The 21,584-nt window shown below is 33.7% G+C and overlaps 1 protein-coding gene across 3 annotated transcripts in view; it reads right to left on the reverse strand.

Annotated features, from left to right (window-relative positions):
• The window catches only part of NLGN4X (neuroligin 4 X-linked), a 160,515-nt gene that overhangs the window by 48,255 nt on the left and 90,676 nt on the right, over nt 1-21,584 (reverse strand). For 2 of the 3 annotated variants that reach the window (XM_056501053.1, XM_056501060.1), the window contains exon 4: nt 16,142-16,294. In XM_056501053.1, coding sequence (XP_056357028.1) covers nt 16,142-16,294 — 153 coding nt within the window. Of the gene's footprint in view, nt 1-16,141; nt 16,295-19,770; nt 19,831-21,584 lie in introns of all 3 variants that reach the window. The other variant, XM_056501049.1, reaches the window with a different exon arrangement.

A 21,584-nucleotide genomic window follows, 5' to 3' on the forward strand; every position in this document is an offset into this window, starting at 1 on the left:
AAGCCAATCATCCCTTTGAACAGAACTGTCCAGTCAGTCCATGAGCGAAATACAGAGTGAGCTTCAGAAAATGATTATGGCACAATGTACAATCAGCCCTTGAAACTGTGTCAAAGGTAACCTTCAGCCCTTTCATCCTTAGGCAGGATGCAAAAACCCTCTGATGCTCATACATAAAAAACAGTCAGTTCTGACTAAGAGGACTTGAATGCGATTCCTGGGTTACCAGGAGGAACAAAGATACATGGCATAAATAGGAGGAATACATGAAAGTAATCAACTTGAGGCAATAAAACATTTCATGTCCCTGCATCAATAGGTCAAAAATTACTGCTTTATGTGGCATATGAGATAGAATACCCAAGAGGAGCTAAGGAATGAAAATACTGGTGGCTTCTAAAATTTTCTTTTCTGTTTTGCACTGCAACTAGTAAATTCACTGTTTAACATGGTCTGAGTGTTACTTCAAAAACACTAGACAAAATAAATATATGCAGTGATATAAATTAAGGCATAGTCAGGTCTATAAAAAAAAATAAACTGTTTCAAGGATGTCTTTTAATTTTTTACAAGCCTTACATTCATGATCATTTTGATTGCATTTGAGTAAGCATCTTTTCAAGGATGTAGGGATATACACAATCTACCTGGCACCACAAGAAGACATTGTAAGAAATATGACAAAGTTACAGCAGTATTTTTCAGAAAAAGTAATATAAGAAGCAGATGATCAAAGAATCTGATGACCACAAATCATGGGTTGCACAGTTTCTGATGCCATCATGTTTATTTTTAGATATTTACATGAATTATGTTGGAAGCATCTAAGAATGTGACTCTGATCTATCCCTTTCATGTTATTTCTAATCTTCAGGCTGCAAAACACCATTCCTGTTCTCTTGCATATGCCAGTTCTAATGCAGCTATAAGTAAAATGGATGAGTTTGCTGGAGTCTACAACTATGATCCCCAGAAACTTCTTTCAGTCAGATGTGTGAAACACTTCCCCTGCAGAGTTTCATATTTGCTGGAATGGGTTAAAAGAAGTAACTTTAACTCTCATTTACTCATTACAGAATTCAAGGCAACTTCTCCCAGTTCCTTATCCTGTGTCCTAATCTATCATTAAAAGGGAAATAAAAGAAGGAAAAATTCAGGGGTCAAAGGTTTAGCATTTTCATATGATCTGAAATTTCCAGATAAAGTCATAACCGAGCTATAACTTCTAATTAAAGCTGAATATACCAACAATAAAAAAGAATATGGAAAAACAGAGCAATTACTATTTGAAATTACTCTTGTTGAAAGAACTTATAATCAGGAGTTATAGTTTTACATAAGACCTCACTCTTACACTTCAGAATGGTGAAACCATTTTGTGGTTTTTTTTTTCCCCTGAGCAAAACAGTGAATACTGTTAAATATTTCCCATAAGTACCCATAAGTTTGGATTACTCTAAATAGGGAATACTTGTTTCTATTCAGTAATTTCTTGGTTTTACAGGACAACAAATTATTACTTTGCACTAGGCTTATATGCTTCAATACTTAAAGTGCTACTTTAATAAGGAAATCTCCTATTTTACAGGACAGAAAAGAATCAGTGCCCAAGGGAAACGTCCATGCAAGAAGAAATTTCTTGTAACAGCTGCTCTTAGAAATGTTTGACCTTATTTCGACTGTAGAAAAAAATTAGGGAACTGTGTAAAATATAAAAAAAAGTGTAAAAGTAGCACAGAAAGAACTTAACATTCTACTCTATAGTTCTTCCCTTCTTCTCTCATCATTATTTTAAAGGCCAGTATTTTAATAATCACTGTATCTGCAAACCATACATTCTGCTTAGCAATATTATCTTATTCTGAAAGATAAAAATTTAAAAGATGTTACAATTTAGGATCATAAGAGATATAAAATGTTGAGTTTATTTTTTCAACTAGTCCATATTTTCCTAAAGTATTTGCTTTTTATATATATCAGAGGATGTTAATTGAGAAATGGCATAACTTACACCTGCAATTTCTCCAAAACTTGTATTTTCTTACTTTAAAAAATGTATGATTGTTTAAAGTAATAAAGGCTCATAATTTAAAAGGGGCAATAATTATCCATTTCTTACCAATTTTGCAAAAAAAAGAAATTGCAGTTTCACATAAGCACACATTTTATACATAACAATTTGAGAAATAAACTGTGTAGGTCCAAGATAATACTTAGTTTTCCATTTTGCAACTGAACAGGATGGGAGAAAGGCAGAGAAAGATTAAAATATTTCCATTTGTATTAAGAGAATGTTTTCTTTGCTTGGCCAAAAATGGAAACTTGTTAAACTGATCCAAGGCTTTTCTGCTTTTTCTACTGCCACAATGGGGAGGAAGCTGGAGGTGCAAGGAGACTTGGAGGAGACACAGATGGGACAGATGACCTCAACTGACCAAAGGAATATTCTAGACCATGTGGCATCTTCCCCAGCATATGAAGTGGAGGGAAGAAGAGGAAGGAGAGGGACATTTGAGCTGATGGTGTTTGTCTTCCCAAATATCTGTAATATGATGGCTCCCTGCTCTCCTGGGGACAGCTGAACATCTCCTGCCCATAGGAAGCACCAAATTAATTACTTGTTTTGCTTTGCCTGTGTGTGTGGCTTCTGCTTTCACTATTAAACTGTCTTTATCTCAACCCATGACCTTCCTGTTTTCTCCCTGATCTTACAGGTACAGAAGTGAGTGAATGGCTGAGTGGGGCTTGATGAAACCATGAAAACATACTGAAATCTTTTTTTTAAAGAGAATTGATTGTGTCCATACCTTTTGTGTTGATCATGCAGAAGGTTTCTACAGCAGCTGTTTTCAGAGTCATTACAGATTGTACTACCCCAGCATTCATTCAAAGAATGGCACTTGTATTCTTGAATTCACCATTGATCTTCTGAATGTCTATGAAGTTATCACCTCATGCTACTTCATTACTTCTGCTCATTTCCAACATGAGCATGCACGTTTCTCTGTGAGGAAGCTCAGTAAATGAATAGCTTTATCTCAGATGATGTAGTCTGATTCCTGACCCCAAGTGACACACAAAGTTCACAGTTCTGCATAAATAAACCTCTTTAAACATGTTTTTGTCTGGAACAGTAAATTCTGCTTGAAGACATTTAATAATATTCTATCTCACAACCACTATAAAGCAATGAAAGCAAACACATGATAACTTTTGGGGTGTCTAATGTTCAAAATTCTGCGTTTCCCCCTAAACTGTAGCTCACAATGTATGGAAGAAGATAAAAAAAAGTAATTTTTATCTATAAGCACTGCTTCCTTGATTTTGTTTTTTTTTTTTTAAAGCTGAAGTTCAGACAGCAGTTCCAGTACATCTCTCATATATTTTACAGATAATCCAGACTATTGTCTTGCATGCCTAGGCATGAGAGAACTGTGGAATTACCCACATTTAACAAGAAACTATGTATTCAGGATTCAAATTGCATTGAAAAACTGCCTATAGTTCTTAAACCAATGTTTTGGAATATTTTGTAAATTCTGTAAAATATTTTGCTAAAGTATAGGTAGTTGCTTACAGGCAAAGCAAACAAATTTGTTTAAAATCTGCCAGTCAGACTTGCTACATGTAGGATGCCATAAGTAATTTTGATCTATTTCAGAAAAGTATCAAGAAAAATAAACCAGGAAAAATGGAAAACAATTATTTAGAATATAAACTTACACCCCACTGAATTGGATGATTTTTTTTTTTTTACTATTGATATAGTTCAAAATCATCCTGCAGGTGTCCTTACAATCAAAAACAAGGAAAGTCAGAAAACCACAATTTGCTCAGACACATGCTGACTCTAACTTTTGTTGTACTCTTCAGTGCAGGAACTTTCTCTAAACCTGTCTGCTTAAATTACATTTTTAACCAAGCTATGTAGTAGTGATCAGTGAGATGAACCAAAACTCTGCTCAGAATTTTTTAATGCAGTTTTGCTTTTCCTATAAGCAACAATAAGCTTGAGTGCAGTAAGAAAAATGTTTCATTTTACCAGAAAAGGGTTCTTTCCTAAGAAAAATACATTACATTTTAAATACATCAAACTATATTAGACAACATCACTAGTTCTTATTTTCTCAGCCCTGCCAAGAAGGACTTGGGGGTGCTGGTGGGTGAGAGACTGGACATGATCCTAAAAGGTGTGCTTGCCTTTCAGAAAGCCAGTAATGTCCAGAGCTGCATCAAAAGAAGCATGACCAGCAAGCTGAGGGAGGTGGTTTTGTCCCTCTACTCTGGTCTCTGGTGAGATTCCCCCTGGAATCCCCAGCCCAGGAAGGACATTGACATTTTGGAGTGAATCCAGAGGAGGATTGCAAAGTTGATTTGAGGTATGGAGCACCTCTCCTATCAAGATAATTTTGATTATTCATCCTGGGAAAGGGAAGGCTTTGGAGTGACCTAATTGTGTCCCACAAGAAAGATGTGGAGGGACTGTTACAAGAGCATGAAGTGACAGGACAGGTAGGGATGGTTTCAAACTGAGAGCAAGTTTAGATTAGATATTTTTTAAAAAATTCTTTACTGGGGGTGGTGAAGGACAGGAACATGTTGCCCAGGGAAGCTGTGATGCCCCTTCCCTGGCAGTGCTCAAGGCCAGGTTGGATGGGGCTCTGAGGAACTTGGTCTAGTGGAAGGTGTCCCTGCCTGTAGCATGGGGGTTGGAATTAAATGACCTTTAAGGTGCCTTCCAACTCAGGACATTCTATGAATCTCTGATTTTTCTGACCTTGTCTTCTATTTACTTCTTCATATAAATATAAAATTGCACAGGTGATTCATTAAAATTTCTAAAGCACTATCTCTCTATATATTATTTCCCTAAGACATCAATTTCACTTTCCTTAGGCAGGGTATATCAAAATCACACCTTCTGAGTACTGCCTTCAGAAAAAAATTAAAATGTGGAAAGGGTAAAATGTCACCAACTTAGAACTTCTGTGGTGACTGGTCTTTTAATGTTTCTAAATGAAATTTCACTTCATTGAGATGACATAGAAGACGTTTCCAGACATAAGAATTTGAATTTTAATATATTCTTCTTTTATTTTGACAGATACCAAGATAAAGGCAATTTGTCCTTGATGATTCAGCTATGTAGCTAATTAATTACCACACTGAGATACTTCTTTGTTGGAGTGATTTGCATCCTCTTATGATCTTTTCAAATTATTGTAGATTCAAGTTATTAAAATAAAAGGAAGACATTCTTTGCAATAAGAGAAGATATAGCATTTTAAGGAAAACCATTTGAAGGTGGAAACTGGATACCTTAAATTGAATGGTGAAAGTCCTACTGATTTAAACAGCAGGAGGATTTCATCATGAATTTTAGAAAAATTTGTCCCACAGGTTATTGAATACATTGCATGCAGTTATGAAGAAGAAATAGTAGTTCAAGTTCTGTGTTATTTTAGCAGATAGGCACAATGGATTTTTATCTTCCCCATAAAGTTTCTCTTTCAGAAGAATGTATTTGAAGTAAATCTCTGGAATATTTTCTCATAAGTGTTGTCCATGTACATATCCTCCATGAAGGCCATAAGGAGAGCAAAGTATTTTTAATAAAAAAACCTTGCTTATGAAAATAAATTATTATTAAATAACTTTTATTATTTTTAACGATGTCTAAGAGATAAAGCTTATTGAAAATTTACTGCTACTGAAAAGTAGAAGTCTAGCTGGATTTTATTCTCTTTTATCAGTCACAGGCATGACTAGCTGCCTTCAGTAGGCACTATGAAGGTCCCAGTAAAATTAACTTACATTTCAATTACGCCTTGACTAGAATCACAGGAAAAAACACTGGTATATATTGGGAGAGGAGCAGCTGGAGAGCAGCCCTGAAGAAAGGGATCTAGGGATGCTGGTCAGCAGCAGGCTCAGCAGGGTGCCCAGGCAGCCAAGAGGGCAAACCCCATCCTAGGGTGCATCACCTGCTCAAACCAGACAGCTGTCCCACCTAATTCAGCCTCATCTCCAGTACAGTTCTGGGCCCTGTGATTTAGAAGAATATGAAAGTCCTTGAATCCATCCAGAGGATGGCATCAAAACTGGTGTTAGGACTCAAATGCATGAGAGGAAAGATTTTTCACAGAGGCTCCCTTTTTCTCTCATAAAATAACCACATAATTTTAATTCTGCCATTCTGAAAAACAGCAGAAACTTCCACGTGCCAAGATAAGTGGTTGAAATATTCTTTCCTTAAAAATGGATTTACAGCATTCGAAAATGAAGATAAGAGCATTTCAGAAAGACACAATCTTGAGTCTAGCATTGTAGAGACCATGTGCATATGTATAAGCAGATAAAAAGTGCCATGAGCTCCTGGTTGTGGTTGTATGGAAAAAAGCAATTACTCTCCTGTCACTCTACTGTTATGAAATAAAAAAAAAAACAAAACAAATTTTTTTTTTTTTTTGTCAGTCTGTAATCTACATTAGCAGAAAAGAGAAATCTTTTTCTTCTTTGAGAAGTCATCAATTGAAGCAATGTAATTTCTCCCGAGAGCAAGGGAAAAGTAAAGATGAAATTAGGACCTTATGAGTCATAGCTTTTTCTCTCTTCTATTTTGGGAGGACAACATCTGCAAGCTACCCTTTATTCAAGGATATTCAGAATTGAATTCCTTGTATTTTTATCAAGCACTAATCCAAGTCCTTGATTAAAAACAATTAACAATCTAGGGCAGAATGTGTGTTTGATTCCTCCTACTTCCCACAGTAAAATAAACATGACATACAGAAAGTATGGGATTTTTTTGGGTTCCTGGTTTGGTTTGTTTCCCCTCTATCCAAGAAACAGGAATTCTCTCTAAATTTCCTGCTAAAAGCAAAACTATACAGAAGTTAAGGAGCTTTACAGTCAAATCTCCTGGAAGTTTACAATAGATAAGTCATCAGTGTCAAAAACATAAAAGCTTTAATGGCAGTATTTCTTCCTGTAAGATTCTCAACAGAAGAAAATTTTTGCTGATTATGTCTTGTTGGGGACTAATGCAATCCCACTGAAAGTAAAAAGGCATAATATTTTTTTCATGTTAATTACTCTCAATGTGGTTCTTGGTTGTGGGCTAGACAATCTCTGGAAATAAAAATATTATTTGTTACCTTCTTATATTAATGGAATATCTTCTGATAGAAACTCAACTAGTCATTACACATGAGATTATAACATAGACATAATGCAGTTAGGTTCCTACTTGCTATTAAAATGTGGAAATAATTTAAGGAGCACAAATATTTACAATCAGACAACTTGTTTTACATGGAACACAAATGAAATGTGAAAAATCATATTAAATTGTTTCAGAAGAGTCACACACCTGAGTAAATGTTAAATATTGATTTAACATTTCTGGCAGAAATGAAAACATTAACTTATTCATTATACTTATAGAAATTGGTTTTGTTTATTTACATGTCTAAAATCTGACTTTATGCAAATTAAGACTATATGAATGATGAAACTTAGGAATCTTCTGATTTTATTCTTCTCTTGAATTCTTCTGAAGTATTTATTTATTTTACTTTTTCCCAGATCCAATGTGAAGTTACTTAGTTTTAGGAAACACATAATACAATCCATAGATAGTGTGAAAATGGGGAGCAGAAGAATGGAAAATTCTTAAATCATTTTATCCTTCTCACTTTTTTAACAGTAATTTTATTACATCCAGTACTGTTCTGCTTTCTCCTAATCAATGTGAGCTTTAAATGAGCAAGTGCTATCACAGGAGACTTAGCACTAATGAAAGCCAAAAGGACACATTATTTTGGTTTTCTAAATGGAAACCATAATTTTCAATTAGAAAGCAGAAATGAAAAGATGGAAATGAATGGCCTTTCTCAGCTCCTAACCTTTACCTGCAGATATCTGTTGAGGAATGCACTTAACATCCATCACCAAAAAGCTTTATTCATTCAATATTCTCACATATTTTACAGAGGCTTTTGGGGATATTAAAGCAAAAAAAAAATAAATCCATCTGTTCTAAAATGGAAACTCCAAAACCACACTGGAAACATGTTTTTAGCTCTCTATACTGTATATATTCATATACTGTGTGAATAAATAGTAAAGACTCAAATTGCAAGGAACTACATGGGAGATATAAAATAATTCAGGAAAAAATGCATTTGTTTTGTGCTATCCTTCCAAGAGCTGGTGCAATCATTCAACTTTTAACTCTTTTAACCACTGCAAGATGCTCCCCTGTCTCCTTGTGAGCAACATAATGATATTTACCTCATAGACACAATATCTGATTGTGTTAAAAGGCTCATTTCCAAGGGGGGGGGTTTAGATTAAGTTACACTTTTTTTCTTTTTTCCTTCTAATTTCTGTAGAAAATATTATCTCCTACAAAATGATGTGATTATGGATTTAATATGCATTTCTTTTAGCCAGACAGAATCTTCAAAAGAGGAAACAAACTCACCAAAAAACATGTCTCTCACAGTATCTTTCTGAATAAAATGTCCAGCATACAGCTGGGTAAACACATCATGCATTGGGTTAGTAACTGGCTCATAGATCAGGCCCAAAGGGTCCTTTTACACTGTCTTGTAGCTTTTTTTGTTCTGTTTTACTATATAGGCTATGATTAAAATTACTTTATAAGATCATGCTCTACTGTCTTAGTCACCTGGGTCAATCCATCAAGCCTGGGAAAGAGAATTTTGTTGCATTTAGGTAAAATTAATTCTGCCAAAAGTTTTTTGCTAAATTGCACTTCTGGATTATTACATTTCAACAATCAATATACCTAATTTTACAAGCTCTACGAGTGTACATATAGCTTCTGATGACACTGTAACTTAAGTATTTGTTGCTTCTGATATTTGAAATGGAAGATTCCAAAACAAAAGGTATATGGATAGAGCTTATGAGCTGCATTTGCACAAATACAATTTCTGTGACTGTAATAATATAATTAAAATATGAGAAAAATGTAAGTTTTACCAAAAGCAAAAAAAGATCATGTTTGCAATGTCTCCAAAAATATGCAAATAGCAGTGGGATTAGCAGGCACCATTCTGGGAATTTAAGAATTACACTGGATTAGAAATTCACCTACGAAAACTGTCATTAGCTGACAAATTGTTAGCCAACTGAGAAGAAATAACAAGGGACCAGGAAAGCTGCATGAAGCTTAAAGATATAAGTGAGCCCATGTAGAGAAGTTTGTATTGGCTTCAACAATAGAAGCAGTCACAATAAGCTCAATGAGTCTAAATAAACCTCTTTTCTGTGTAAGCATGAGATCGATTTACTTAGCACACCCCAGCTCCTGGGTCATTCCCACGTTTTATTATCTCTGGCCTTTTCTACCAGGAGTTCACCTATAGGTTTCCTGTACTAGTGGAATCACACACTGTGGAGATAGAGAAGGGCTGTCCAGAGCCACAAAGGGAACAGATAGCTGTATATCAAAATTTAAAATACAGAATAATTCTGTACTGCCATCAAACAACTGAAGATAAATTTCAACATCTTGCAGCGTACACAGGAATCTGGTCCATAGGGTCATATACTGCTTGCTTTATTTGATCACTGCAGAATAGAATAGAATAGAATAGAATAGAATAGAATAGAATAGAATAGAATAGAATAGAATAGAATAGAATAGAATAGAATAGAATAGAATAGAATAATGAATAGAACCCAATGTAACTGAGTTGGAAGGGACCTAAAATAGTCAGTCAAATTCTAAGCAGCTCATTTCCAACATTCACTTTGTCAGTGTTGTAATTTGCCCAAGTACTCAGTGAAATAGAACAAGCTAAGGTTCTCACTAACTTGAAGATGTATGGAGCTTCCTTGTAAAATTGATTTATATTGCACTGCCTAATATGATTACTGAGAGAGATTATAATTGCATGTGGATATAATTTCAGCTAAAAGGAAGTCCAGCCTTTTCAGACAGAGTACTTAAAATGGATGCTTATTGCCAAAAAGGCAGATAGATGAGAGTCTATTCTTATCTGCATGATTTAGAATTCTAAGAGGAAGAAAATGTTAAATTTCAAGGGGTCTCGGAAATGCTAAGTCAATTTCACAATTCTGAACTCTTAGCATGTCTCATTTTACTGCAGTAGATGTTTCATTTAGCTCTGCCTTCTGAAACACCTCATTCATATTTCTAGAATTCATCTCAGGTTTTCCATTTCTTGCTTTTCTGTAATAAGATTTTGGCTTCAAAATGCCTGATTCATATTTTTAGAAATCATATTTGGTTTTGTCTTTAATAAGTCACACAAGAACATTCGTCTTTGAATATGGCAACTTTTTTGAAGATGGTTTAAGATTTTTTCCTTGAAAAATGTGTGACATTATAATTAAATTTAACATTATAAAGAAATATTATAGGACTTTGATTTTTTTGCTTAAAGATTTTGTTTTGGTTTTGGATTTTTTTTTGGGGGGTGGAGGCTGAGTTGTCTGGTTTACTTTTTGCTGTTATACAATCTAAACAGAGATTGAGCATATTGAAATCTCACCATGAGACAGATGATTCAGGCCTTTTCTCTGTAAAACGATACTAAACACAAATCCCTCTTTTGTATTTTTCCTGCCAACATAATTCTGAAAAATGCACTAAAAGAGTGCTTATAGCTGCTTTGGAAAGATGCTACTTCTAAAAACATATCCACAAAGACTAAGAATTTAGATAATAAAGAAGAATTGAGCAGTATCTACATTGGGTGAGTCAATCATTCAAACCATTCAATTTTTTGTAACACTAGAACACACTTTTAATTAGGATATCTATTTTCCCTCCCACTCTCATAAATTTCTATTATTTTTGTTAAATAACTCTCTAAATAGCTTTGAAATTTTGAAAATTCAACTCCGTTTTTGAAAAACTTGTATGTATAATAAAAAAATTATACTGTGCTCAAAACATGTAGTGAGGGGTGGGAACTACCATGGGATTTAGTACTTCTGTGTTTTACAGTATTGAACTTTTCAATATACAGGAGCACTGCCTCACACTGGACAATTTAGCAGCTTCCTCTAGCTCCAGTAGCATCTTCAGTCACCACTGTGGTTAGGCAGGAGTGAAAACAGAAACTGGCTAGCTGGGCAGAGGCAGGATCCTCACAAGCCTTGAAGTATACAAGGACTCAGCACCACAGCACTCCTCAAACAGTGCCCACTACAATAAGTGGAAGGAAAATGTAAATATATTTATTTTATTTTCCTAAAAGTATCCTATCCATGGAATGCATTTTGATAAATTAATACTTAAAGGGAAAATATGGCCTTCTAAATAACAACAACCCATATTTTTGATGCATTCATTCTTGGGGATCTAGAAATTAGAGGAAATTCTAGAACTCAAAGGAAAGAAAGAGATAATTAAAAAGTTGGAAAGTCTTGGGCCCATCTGTCTGCTATTTTGTCATAGTGCTACTTAGAGAGAAAGAGAGATATGAGGAAATTATTCCCAGAGCATCTCTGCAGTCCTATAAGACAGGGAGTATTTTGGAGCTACGGATAAATATTGTTCAGTGCACAATCTAAAGACTTATATTCTAGCCATTGCAAGGAGAAAAGATAGAGATGAAAATATTAGTCTCTATGATTCAGTTAAAATGCTTTATAACCCTGAATATCATGATGTTCCAGCTACATTTAAAAAAGGGTTTCTTCTGCCTCAGATATCTTTCTATCCATTTACTTTAGACCAGAATTTTACATTTCCCAGTTGTTGTTGTTGACATGCTTTGGGGAAGTGGAACCGGGGACATATACTCTAGGAAGAAGATAAAGATTTGTCCAGATGTGTAGGGATGGGATTAGAGAAGGTAAGACACAGCTGGAGCAGAATTTGGCAATGAATATGAAGACTGACTAGAAAGGCTCTTACAGACATTGCTCAGAAAAAGAAGATGTATTTCCCCACAATAAATAACACAAGAGAACTACTGAAAAATGTCATAAAGAAGTTTGAGGTACTAAAACTTTTTTTTTTTTTTTTTTTTTTTGCTCCTCTGTTTTCAGTGGTAATCTCTCTTCCTACATCTGTCAAATCCATAAATTTTCTGGCAGAGACTGGAGGAATTAAGTCTCTACCATTGTAGTAGATCAGTTTTTGGATCACCTGAGGAGCCTGAGCATACAGAAGTCCATGGTCCCAATAAAAAGGTCTTAAGGGAAATACAAGATGTAGACACTAAAGCAATTTCCACCTTATTTGAAAAGCCAGGGAATCAGAGGAAGGCCCCAGTGACTGAGGGAATATCACATCTGTTTCATGAAGGATACTTAGGAGGACCCTGGGAAGTGCTGACCAGTCAACTTCCTCTCCATAGCCAATAAGATCATAGAACAGGTCTTCATGGAAGTTATACTGAAACATATGCAAGACAGAAATGTGACTAGAGACAGATTCACCAAGGGCAAATCATGTCTGGCTAATCTATAATAATAAGAGGCCAGGTACAATAATGTGACACCATCAGCGGTAAGCAAAGAGCAATCAGTGTTATCTGCCTGGATGTTATCTTCCTGTTTTTATGAAACTTGATAAGATCCCCCATAACATTTTTGACAATGAATTGAAGAAATATGAGTTTTATGTATGGACTGTTGGATGGATAAAGAACTGGCTGAACGCCATGTACTCAAAAGTTGCAGTCAACAGCTAAATTTGCAAATGGAAGGTGGAATAACCAGTGTTGTCCCTTAAAGGTTCATACTGGATACAGTGCTATTTAATCCCTTCATTAAGAACACAGGCAAGGGGATTAAGTGCACCATCAGGAAGTGTGTGGTCGTCACGAAAATGAGTATTGCACTTGATATATCAGAGGAAAGGGATGCCATGCAGAAGGAGGACTTTGAAAGGCTTGAAAAGTGGACCAGTGGGAACATCAAGAAGATTAACAGAGCCAAGTGCAAGGTCCTGTACCAGCACTGGAAGTAAACCCCAGTACTGGTGATGAGTGAGAGGGCTTGGGGATAATGGTGGATGAAAATATTGGACAATGGATATCAATATGCACTTGCAGCCCAGAAAGCTAACCACATCCTGGGCTGTATCAAAAGCAGTGTGACAAGCAGGTTGATGAAGGTGATCCTGTCCCTCTGCTCTGGTCTTGTAAGACCCCACCTGGAGTGCTGCATCCAGCTCTGAGATACCCAGCACAAGAAAGCCTCAGACCAGTTAAGGCAGTTCCAGAGGAGAGCTACAAAAATGCTCAGAAAATCTGTACTGGGACTTGGAGAAGAAAGTGCTCCTAGAAGATCTTATTGGGTCTTTGAAATATACAAAGAGTGGTTACAAGAAAGATGGCCTTTAATCAGGCCTCCAGTGGCAGGACAGGGGGCAAAAGAAAATTTTTTGAGGGTACAGAGACACTGGAACAAGCTGCCTAGAGAAGTTGTGGATGCCTCATCATCGGAAATGTTCAAGGTCAGGCTGGATGGAGCGTTGAGCAACCTGGTGTAAGAGATGTCCCTTCCCATGGTATCAGGGTTGGACTGGATGGTCTTGGAAGGTCCATTTCTTTGTTCTATGATTTGTCTGTCTAATGTCATGCAGTGGTTACCTACATGGTCCTAATACTTTTTCTATCTACTACTATTAGTGACACACAATAGACTGAAAGAAAAATAATTTAATGTGCCTCAAGAACAGCACTAACATTTATGAAGAGTGTAAAATCCAGTATTCATGTTCATTCAAGTGAATTTTCCAGAGGAGTTTAGCATTTCCAGCAATTCAGCCCTGAGATCAATTTGATGTATATTCCTTCATTAAAAGGTGAGATAATACTGATAGAATTAGACATCTCTGTCATTAACAACAGGTTTGTATGTGACTTTGTATATGCACTTACAAATCAAATGCCATTGAAACACACTAGATTTACTGAAATATGACCTTCAGTAGCCCAGACTAGAAGAAATGGATACAAATATTGTTAATATTCAAACTGTATGTCATAATAACGACACTACTTTTTTAACTCTTATGAATAGTCATATTTGTTTTCCACATGGTTGTTTTTCTGAAGAAATTTGTGTTTTCTTTTTTTGGGTTTAATTTTTTTTAACTTATGAAGCAAGTAAAAAATACATGGAATTCACCTAATATCTTCCAAGGTCCAGGGAGAACCTAATAAGTTCTCAATCATCACATTTACATTTTATCCAGGAAGAAAAAATGGAAGTATGTTCATTTGTAAAAGAGAATTCTGCTGATTTTTAAGTATGTACATATTTTCTGAATATCTAATATTTTTCTAATCCAAACACAGACTTTTATACTAAAGAATAAATTCCACAGAGTCTTGAAAGATATATTTGCCACTGTTGAGAAGCAATATTCAATGTCAAAAACTGTATTTTTCCTTTTCCATCTAAAATCCTGACAAGTATTACTTTTCTGTTTCTCATATAAATGCCCATTTTGTGCCTTTTTTCCTGAATATCACAATTTTTTTAAAAAATAGCATTCTGACTCTTTCTTCTGTTTTGTTTGTTTTCAATATAAATACATAAAATAGGAGTTTACCAATGCAAATATTACACTTTTCCCTTTAGACATATAAAAAATGAAGGGACAGTGAAACATTTTCAACAACTTATAGTGGTTTACACACATCTGTATCCTTCAATAATGCTATTTTTAAGAAACCAAGAAAAAATCTTTTAAATAATCTTTTTTATGGATAAATAACTACTACAAAGATTCTGGGTATAGATGTCCTTTGACAACAACCAAAATAAAAATTTTTCTTGTGTCTTCAGTTCTTTCTAAATATATTTTTTTTTGTTTTGGTTTTTGCTCATTTTTTGTTTGTTTGTTTGGGGTTTTTGTTCGATTTGTTTTTGGGGTTTGGAGGGGTTGAGTTTGGATTTATTTTTGTTGCTTTTTGGGGTTTTTTGTTGTTTTTGGTTTTGCTTTTGTTTTTGGTTTTTTTTTGTTTTTTTGTTGTTTTTTTTGTGGTTTTTTTTTTTGTTTAGTTTTTTTTTGTTTGTTTGTTGTTTTTTGTTTTTGTTTTTGTTTTTTCTTTTTGTTTTTTTGGTTTTTTTTTTGTGTCAATATATCTTTTTATATTTCTGACTTTACAATTAAATCTGTTTCCATTATAGGAAAAAAAAAAAAATTAATGAATACTCAAAATCAGGGACAAGAAAAAAAAGCTCTCAGTACTCTGATGAACTATACATTTTTGAAACATGTGAACAACATCAACAGATAACTCAGCAAAATAAGTCTCCTGTGCTCCAAAACAGTACATGCCGTGAATATAGATCAGCTTTGCTATTAAGAAAAACAAGAACAAATAATCTTTGTGAAAAGACACACAAACGAAATTACTTTACCTTACTCTATGTATCTAAAATGCCAGAAATATGAGCATTTGAGCATTCTATACAAATTATAAGCTTTTTCACTAAGATAACAAATATTTCTAATGTTTATTTCTAATCTTTATCTGCCATTTTTTATATTTTATTTTTCTCTGGAAAAACTGAACCTCAATAAATAAATAAACCTTATTTTGGACAAAAGTTTGGTACATGCTATGTAATGTGATTATTGGAGTTTCTTATATTTTTGAAACTAATGTCAATGTACTCCTTAAAACCCCTTAAAACCCCTTGATTGCCTATTACTCACAACACAAATTCCATCAAGTGTATGTGGCCTCTTATTTTTTGTATGTATCTTTAAAAACCAATTTGCACACAAAAATAATAAATACAAATCAATAGCAACACTTTCCTTCTTCTTGACATTATCAACTGTTTTAAAACTGTGAGGACTCATTCTTCATCTACTTTCTTCCTTCTTTCTTTCTTTTTAATCATGGAATGAAAATTATTTAAGAAAAAGATACTAGTTCTCAAAACATTGAACATTTCCAGTCATTTCTCGCAAAGGTGAAGGCAGTTGTCAAAAACAATGTAATTTAGACAGTTTCCTTAAAATTGGACAGAATTCAAAATCCATAATTGAGATTGTTCTGTTTTAAAATCAAAAGTAAGCCAAATATCTATGACTGAGCAATGGAAAAATTCAGCAATCAAATATTTCTGTACAAATATTTCTATGAAGAAAAGAGTCACTTACCTAAAACCCCCAGCCTGTAATTGATAGTGACAACAATGACATTTCCATAACTTGCCAGAATGCTGCCATCAATCATATTTCCAGTACCCTCCATGTAAGATCCACCATGGATGTAGACCATAACAGGTTTCTTGCTGTTCTGATCATGAATGTCTGAAAAAATTCAAGTAAGGAAAACACAATAAAGTAATAAAAACATAAGGAAAATAGAATTAGTAATTTTAAAATTACTTTAAATTACAGTGCTAAAAATAGTATTAATTACTTCCTATGTTTTCAATGTCACCACCACTATACCCACTAGTTTACATAGTTCAGGGCCATCCTACAAGCCTAATATTTATAATTCAAAATTTTAAATACTATTTCCTTTAAAATGGTCGCAGAACACTTCAAATGCATTCAGTATTACAAGAAATTTAATTTTAATAGAAATGTCTTAAAGCCTAAAAAACCAAATTGTGAAATAATCTTGGATTTTTTAGAATATACCAATTTAGAAATATCTGTGCATCTAATAATAAAATTACAGTAATGATCCATACTTTCTCATTTCTCATGGGACATAATTATTGAAACTGTATTACCAATAGTTCAGTAAGAGATAACATTACAAAATCTAACTGTTCTGATAGAAGAAAACATAGTAGATGTTCCCTCTTTTAAACAGCCCAGGATTTAATAAATAGAGAGGATTTATGTGAATTCATGGCCCAGATTTTTTTTTTTTATTTAAATCAAATTATGTCTTTTGTGTTGCACTTTTCCTGGTCTGGTAGCAGCTCAGCCTCAAAGAACAGCCTTGAGTTAATGGTATTGCTGAACTTTCATATATGTAGAAAATTCCTGACTACTTTAAAAAATATAAACAGTTGGGTCTTTATCTCTTAAAAGTTAAATTAAATAGACAAAATTTTAAAAAAATTCTGAAACAAAGTTAAATGAAATAGATATTACATATTTAACAGTGAGTTATACAGAAGTGTTAATCAATGATTTGGGTATATTTGGGACCAGATTAATCTAAAAAGCTTGGCTCTTGATGCCAGTGGTAAATCAGAATACCTAAATCTGAAACTTATGCTATCTACAAAAACAGTGTTAAGAGAAGCTAAGCTCCTTTATAAAGTAGAGGGCAATTCAGCAAGCTGCCATTAAAAATACAAATCTTAAAAATAATTCCATGTATCTGCATGGAATCAGAGCACTTCTTTCAAGTATGTAGCACAATGAACAAGGACAGAGTCCCTGATTATTCAACCAGGTTTAAAAAAAAAAAGTCTTTTGGATAGGTATATACTGAAGAGTGGAGTAGAGAGGCAGACAAAGAAAAAGCTGAGCTAAATACCTACAGATGAGGGATCTGTGTTTGAAAGCCTTCCAAGGTTCCCTCAGGTTTATTAGGAAATATTGAGACAAAAAATGTCACCAGATAGTCATTGTTTTATATATGTGGAACTAATTAGAGCGTACTCAAAGGTAAATTTTGACTGTCATATTCCTATGTCTTATTTCTTTACTCATGTGTATATGCTACCTTAAATATCAGAAATTTCCAGCTGAGTTTAGGAATGTCCAGACTGCAATGTACACCTGTCTACTTGTCAGAGCTTAAGGTTTGTCATTGATTCTGCCTCCTTTCCACTAAAAGATACATCCTTACATGTTGTATTTAAAATGTTGTACTTGTGCAGCAGAACAAAAGTTTTTGTGATAAGATCTTTTTAATTGTTGTAACTATAAGAGTAGTACAGCAATTACACAGATACTTTAAAGAAATGAGGTGCATTCTAGTGGATTTTTTTTTATTGTCAGCATTTTCAGCAAAGTACATAAAAGGGTTTCTCTGTGAAGGCACAGCTAAGCCCTCAAAAAACCTGAAAGCAGCAATTATTTAACAGAATTATTTGTGTTGCTGAATTACCTTTCCCTTCTCTCATGGCACAATTTCTGTATTTAATCTTTTCTTATTACCTATTTCTACCTCAGGGTTGAATATTTCACTGACAAAGTCAACAGAAGGTTTCCTCTTCCCCTTCAATGATTATCTTCAAAATAAAGGAAATTAGCTTGATGCATTATATGCTTAGATCTAAAGTGGATACACTTGTTAATAATGAAATCCTAACATTTCATAAATTTTAAAAAAGGCTGAATAATAATGTGTTCATAATCTAGTATTTATCTTTATTTTAAAAGTAATTTTGTTTTTGCTTGTTATTTGTCCTTTAACTTCAGAATTTTGCATAGAAATTATAATACCATCATTTGAAAAAATCATATCTTGCATAGAAATAGGAAGGTGATGATCAGAAAACAACAAAGTAATTTTAGAGTACTCGGCACAGTATTTCTGTGTTGCAGGATAAAGTGTAATTCAGTAGTGAAGGTGGTGGAGTAGAGGGCAACCAGCGTGATTTAAAGACCTGAGGTTTATATTAAGGTATTTTATATATAGACAGCATAGCTACAAGAGGCCTGAACTGCCAGGAAAAGAGGTGATAGGATCCACACTGCACTGTCTATGATTCTAAGGGAAATAGAGAGGATGTGCTTCAAAGTAATTTGAAATTTTGTCAGATGGGAGAAAACAGGAAAAAGACATGGAATAACACTTTGGATTGGTCAAGCATAAGATTAATAAACACGGTGCTTCGCAGCCAGACCAATAAACTACCCAGAGTTTTTATCTTCTCATTTAATTTGATTTTTTCCCCTTAATTTGGTAAATGCATTAAACTGACAATCTAACTTTAATGAAAAGGAAAGGTGAGAATAGACAAAGATTTCATGACTTCTTTCTATTTGGTGCATCCTAAATAGATTTGTTGTGTCAAGGCAAGGAAAAAAAAAAAAACGTGTTTCCATGTAAAACTTTTTTGGGGCACTTCACTGTGAACTTTTAGCATTTCCTTTCAGGAAACCCAATCTAACTTTGAAAGAAGTCAATGAAAATGATTGTTACTGATTTCAGTGGGAATGTGGTCAGAGTCAGAATGAATGTGTCTCAGAGGCTAGTTGATTACAGGAAAAAACAATAAAGCAACATCAACGGCTTCCTTTATTTTTGTGTCCTGAAATAAACCACATCCTGTGAGAAAAAAATAAATAAGTAAATAAAAATAGCAAAGACAAAGCACAATTCAACTGCTTCAATGTACAGCATGTGCACTGGGGAAACAGTGGAAGTGAAAGGAAGGATATATGTGAGTTTTTTCATGAATTTCAAACAAGTGAATATACAAAATGTGTAGGAGGGAAAGGAGCACATGCATGTCTTTAAATTCCATTTTCTCAACCTAAGAAAGAATAGAGGGGAAAAAATATGTGGTTCCAAATAACATTTATGTTACTCACTTCACATATATTTAGGAATAAACTTTACACCTGTGTCACGGAGGAACTGCAGTCATCTAAATGCTAATTTAGATTTTAAAAAGAAAAACAATCAAAGTAAATTCTAAAGAAGAAAATAAAGAAGCACACTGATGTGAGCTTCTACAAATAAAGGACTAAAAATCATGTTGAAATAACAGCAATAATAATAACAATAATCATTCTTATTATAACAAAAATTGAAAAGTTTATGTTCATGCATCAGGGTCAGGCTTTGAAAAAACAAAAAATACCTTCATCTTCACCACGATCATTACTGGTTATATCATCTGCGCTTTTCTTTGTGTTGGCTCCTGGGATCATATTGAGGAGGAGAATAAAGGGAAAAAAGAGAATTCAAAACCAGCAGGTTCTCAAAAATAAAAAACCACTAGTACAAAAAAATGTAACAAAAATGCCAAAATCTGTTACATTTGAAATTGAAAAACAAAAAAAGATGCAAACTGCACATAAACATAAAATGTCAAGAAGAACAAATTGAAAATACTTGAAAAAAAGTATCATATTCTGTGACAATGCAGTACTTTAGTTAAAAGTGATTTCTGCAAAAAAAAGAAATTAATGTGCTATTAAAAAAGAATAATATAAACCAAAAAAAGTATGCTAAAAATCACCAAATTATGTTTTTACATAAGAAATGCAATTTTTTTTATTCTATTCTGTAACAGTGAAGAAATAATGCTTTCGGTTCCTTTCTTCAATGACTTAACATTTTATTCATCCTCAGTAGAATTTATTAAGAAATAGCCGCAACCTGAATTTTGGATAAAACTAATGCAAATAAAATGATCATTTGAGTTTTACACAACTTGACTGGACCAAGGCAAACCATAAAAACCTCCTTAGAATTTAATCTTGCTTCCCATATGAGTAAAAATATATTTAAAACAAGACTGTAAATAGAAGTGAAACAGAGTTGAGTCGATCTCAGACATGAAATTGGTCCCAAACCAGCCTTGGCTCAAAATATACCATATTTCATGCTCTTTAGAAAAACCTAGAAATTGACTGAAAACATTTACTTACCATGACAAAGAACTCACATTTCTTTATTAGAAGACTTAGTAATTAATACATTTTAATTTGTATTCAATATGCTTTCTTAAAATACTTTTGAGGAGCACACATGCACACAGGCACACAGACACACACACATGTAAACATTTATGTTCATACAGGTCATGCCTGTTCTTATGGGAGCAAGAGGAAATAAACATAGTTTTCACCATGCCCATCCTTGGCCAATACTTCTGTTTTCTGACTAAAACAATAAAAATACACCAAGCCATTCTTGCTCCTGGCATATTGTGCTTTCTCCTGTAGCAACTAACCCTCTGTAATGTAAATTACTTGATAAGGAGTGAAACACAAATAGGAAACCCAGTTTATAATTTAGCTTAGAAATTAATGTAGCTACTAAAGAAATAAAATAGTTTAAGCTCTCTAATAATTATTTTCTTGAATTTTCTTTATTTTGAAGTGCCTTTTCAAGACATGTTGAAAAAGAACAGTACACTTTAACTTGTTTATGTATGAAATCTAAATTGTCACATTGTATTTAAATAAATATTATTTACTCCTTTTATTTTCCTATTTAAATTTTGCTTTTTAACTATATTTATATCCCTCAAAATCCAAGGTTTCAATTAAACCTTAGTCCATGATTGTAAGACAGAATATCCTTATTATTACTAAAGTATTTAAGAATTTTAAATATATATGTTTTGGAATCAGTGTACTATTTTATTTGTGTTCTGGATACACCTTTTCTATAGGCATTTTTTTGAAGGCTCTACCACTATGTATGCAGTGATGATGATTAGTGAGCAAAAACGTGAAAAGCAGCAACTGATACTCTATCTCTACATAAAGTATCCATCTTCAACGCTGTTGTACAAAAGATATTTTTATGTAGTACACCAGTGGATTTATTATATATATCCAGCACATAATTAACTAAGTAAAATATCTCTGTGAATAAAATATAGATGTTTTCTAATCTCTACTTTCTTTCAGAAGTAATAGATACACATAATCTCAGTCATCA

This window comes from Oenanthe melanoleuca, chromosome 1 (assembly GCF_029582105.1).
Source record: "Oenanthe melanoleuca isolate GR-GAL-2019-014 chromosome 1, OMel1.0, whole genome shotgun sequence".
Classification (NCBI taxonomy): Eukaryota; Metazoa; Chordata; class Aves; order Passeriformes; family Muscicapidae; genus Oenanthe; species Oenanthe melanoleuca.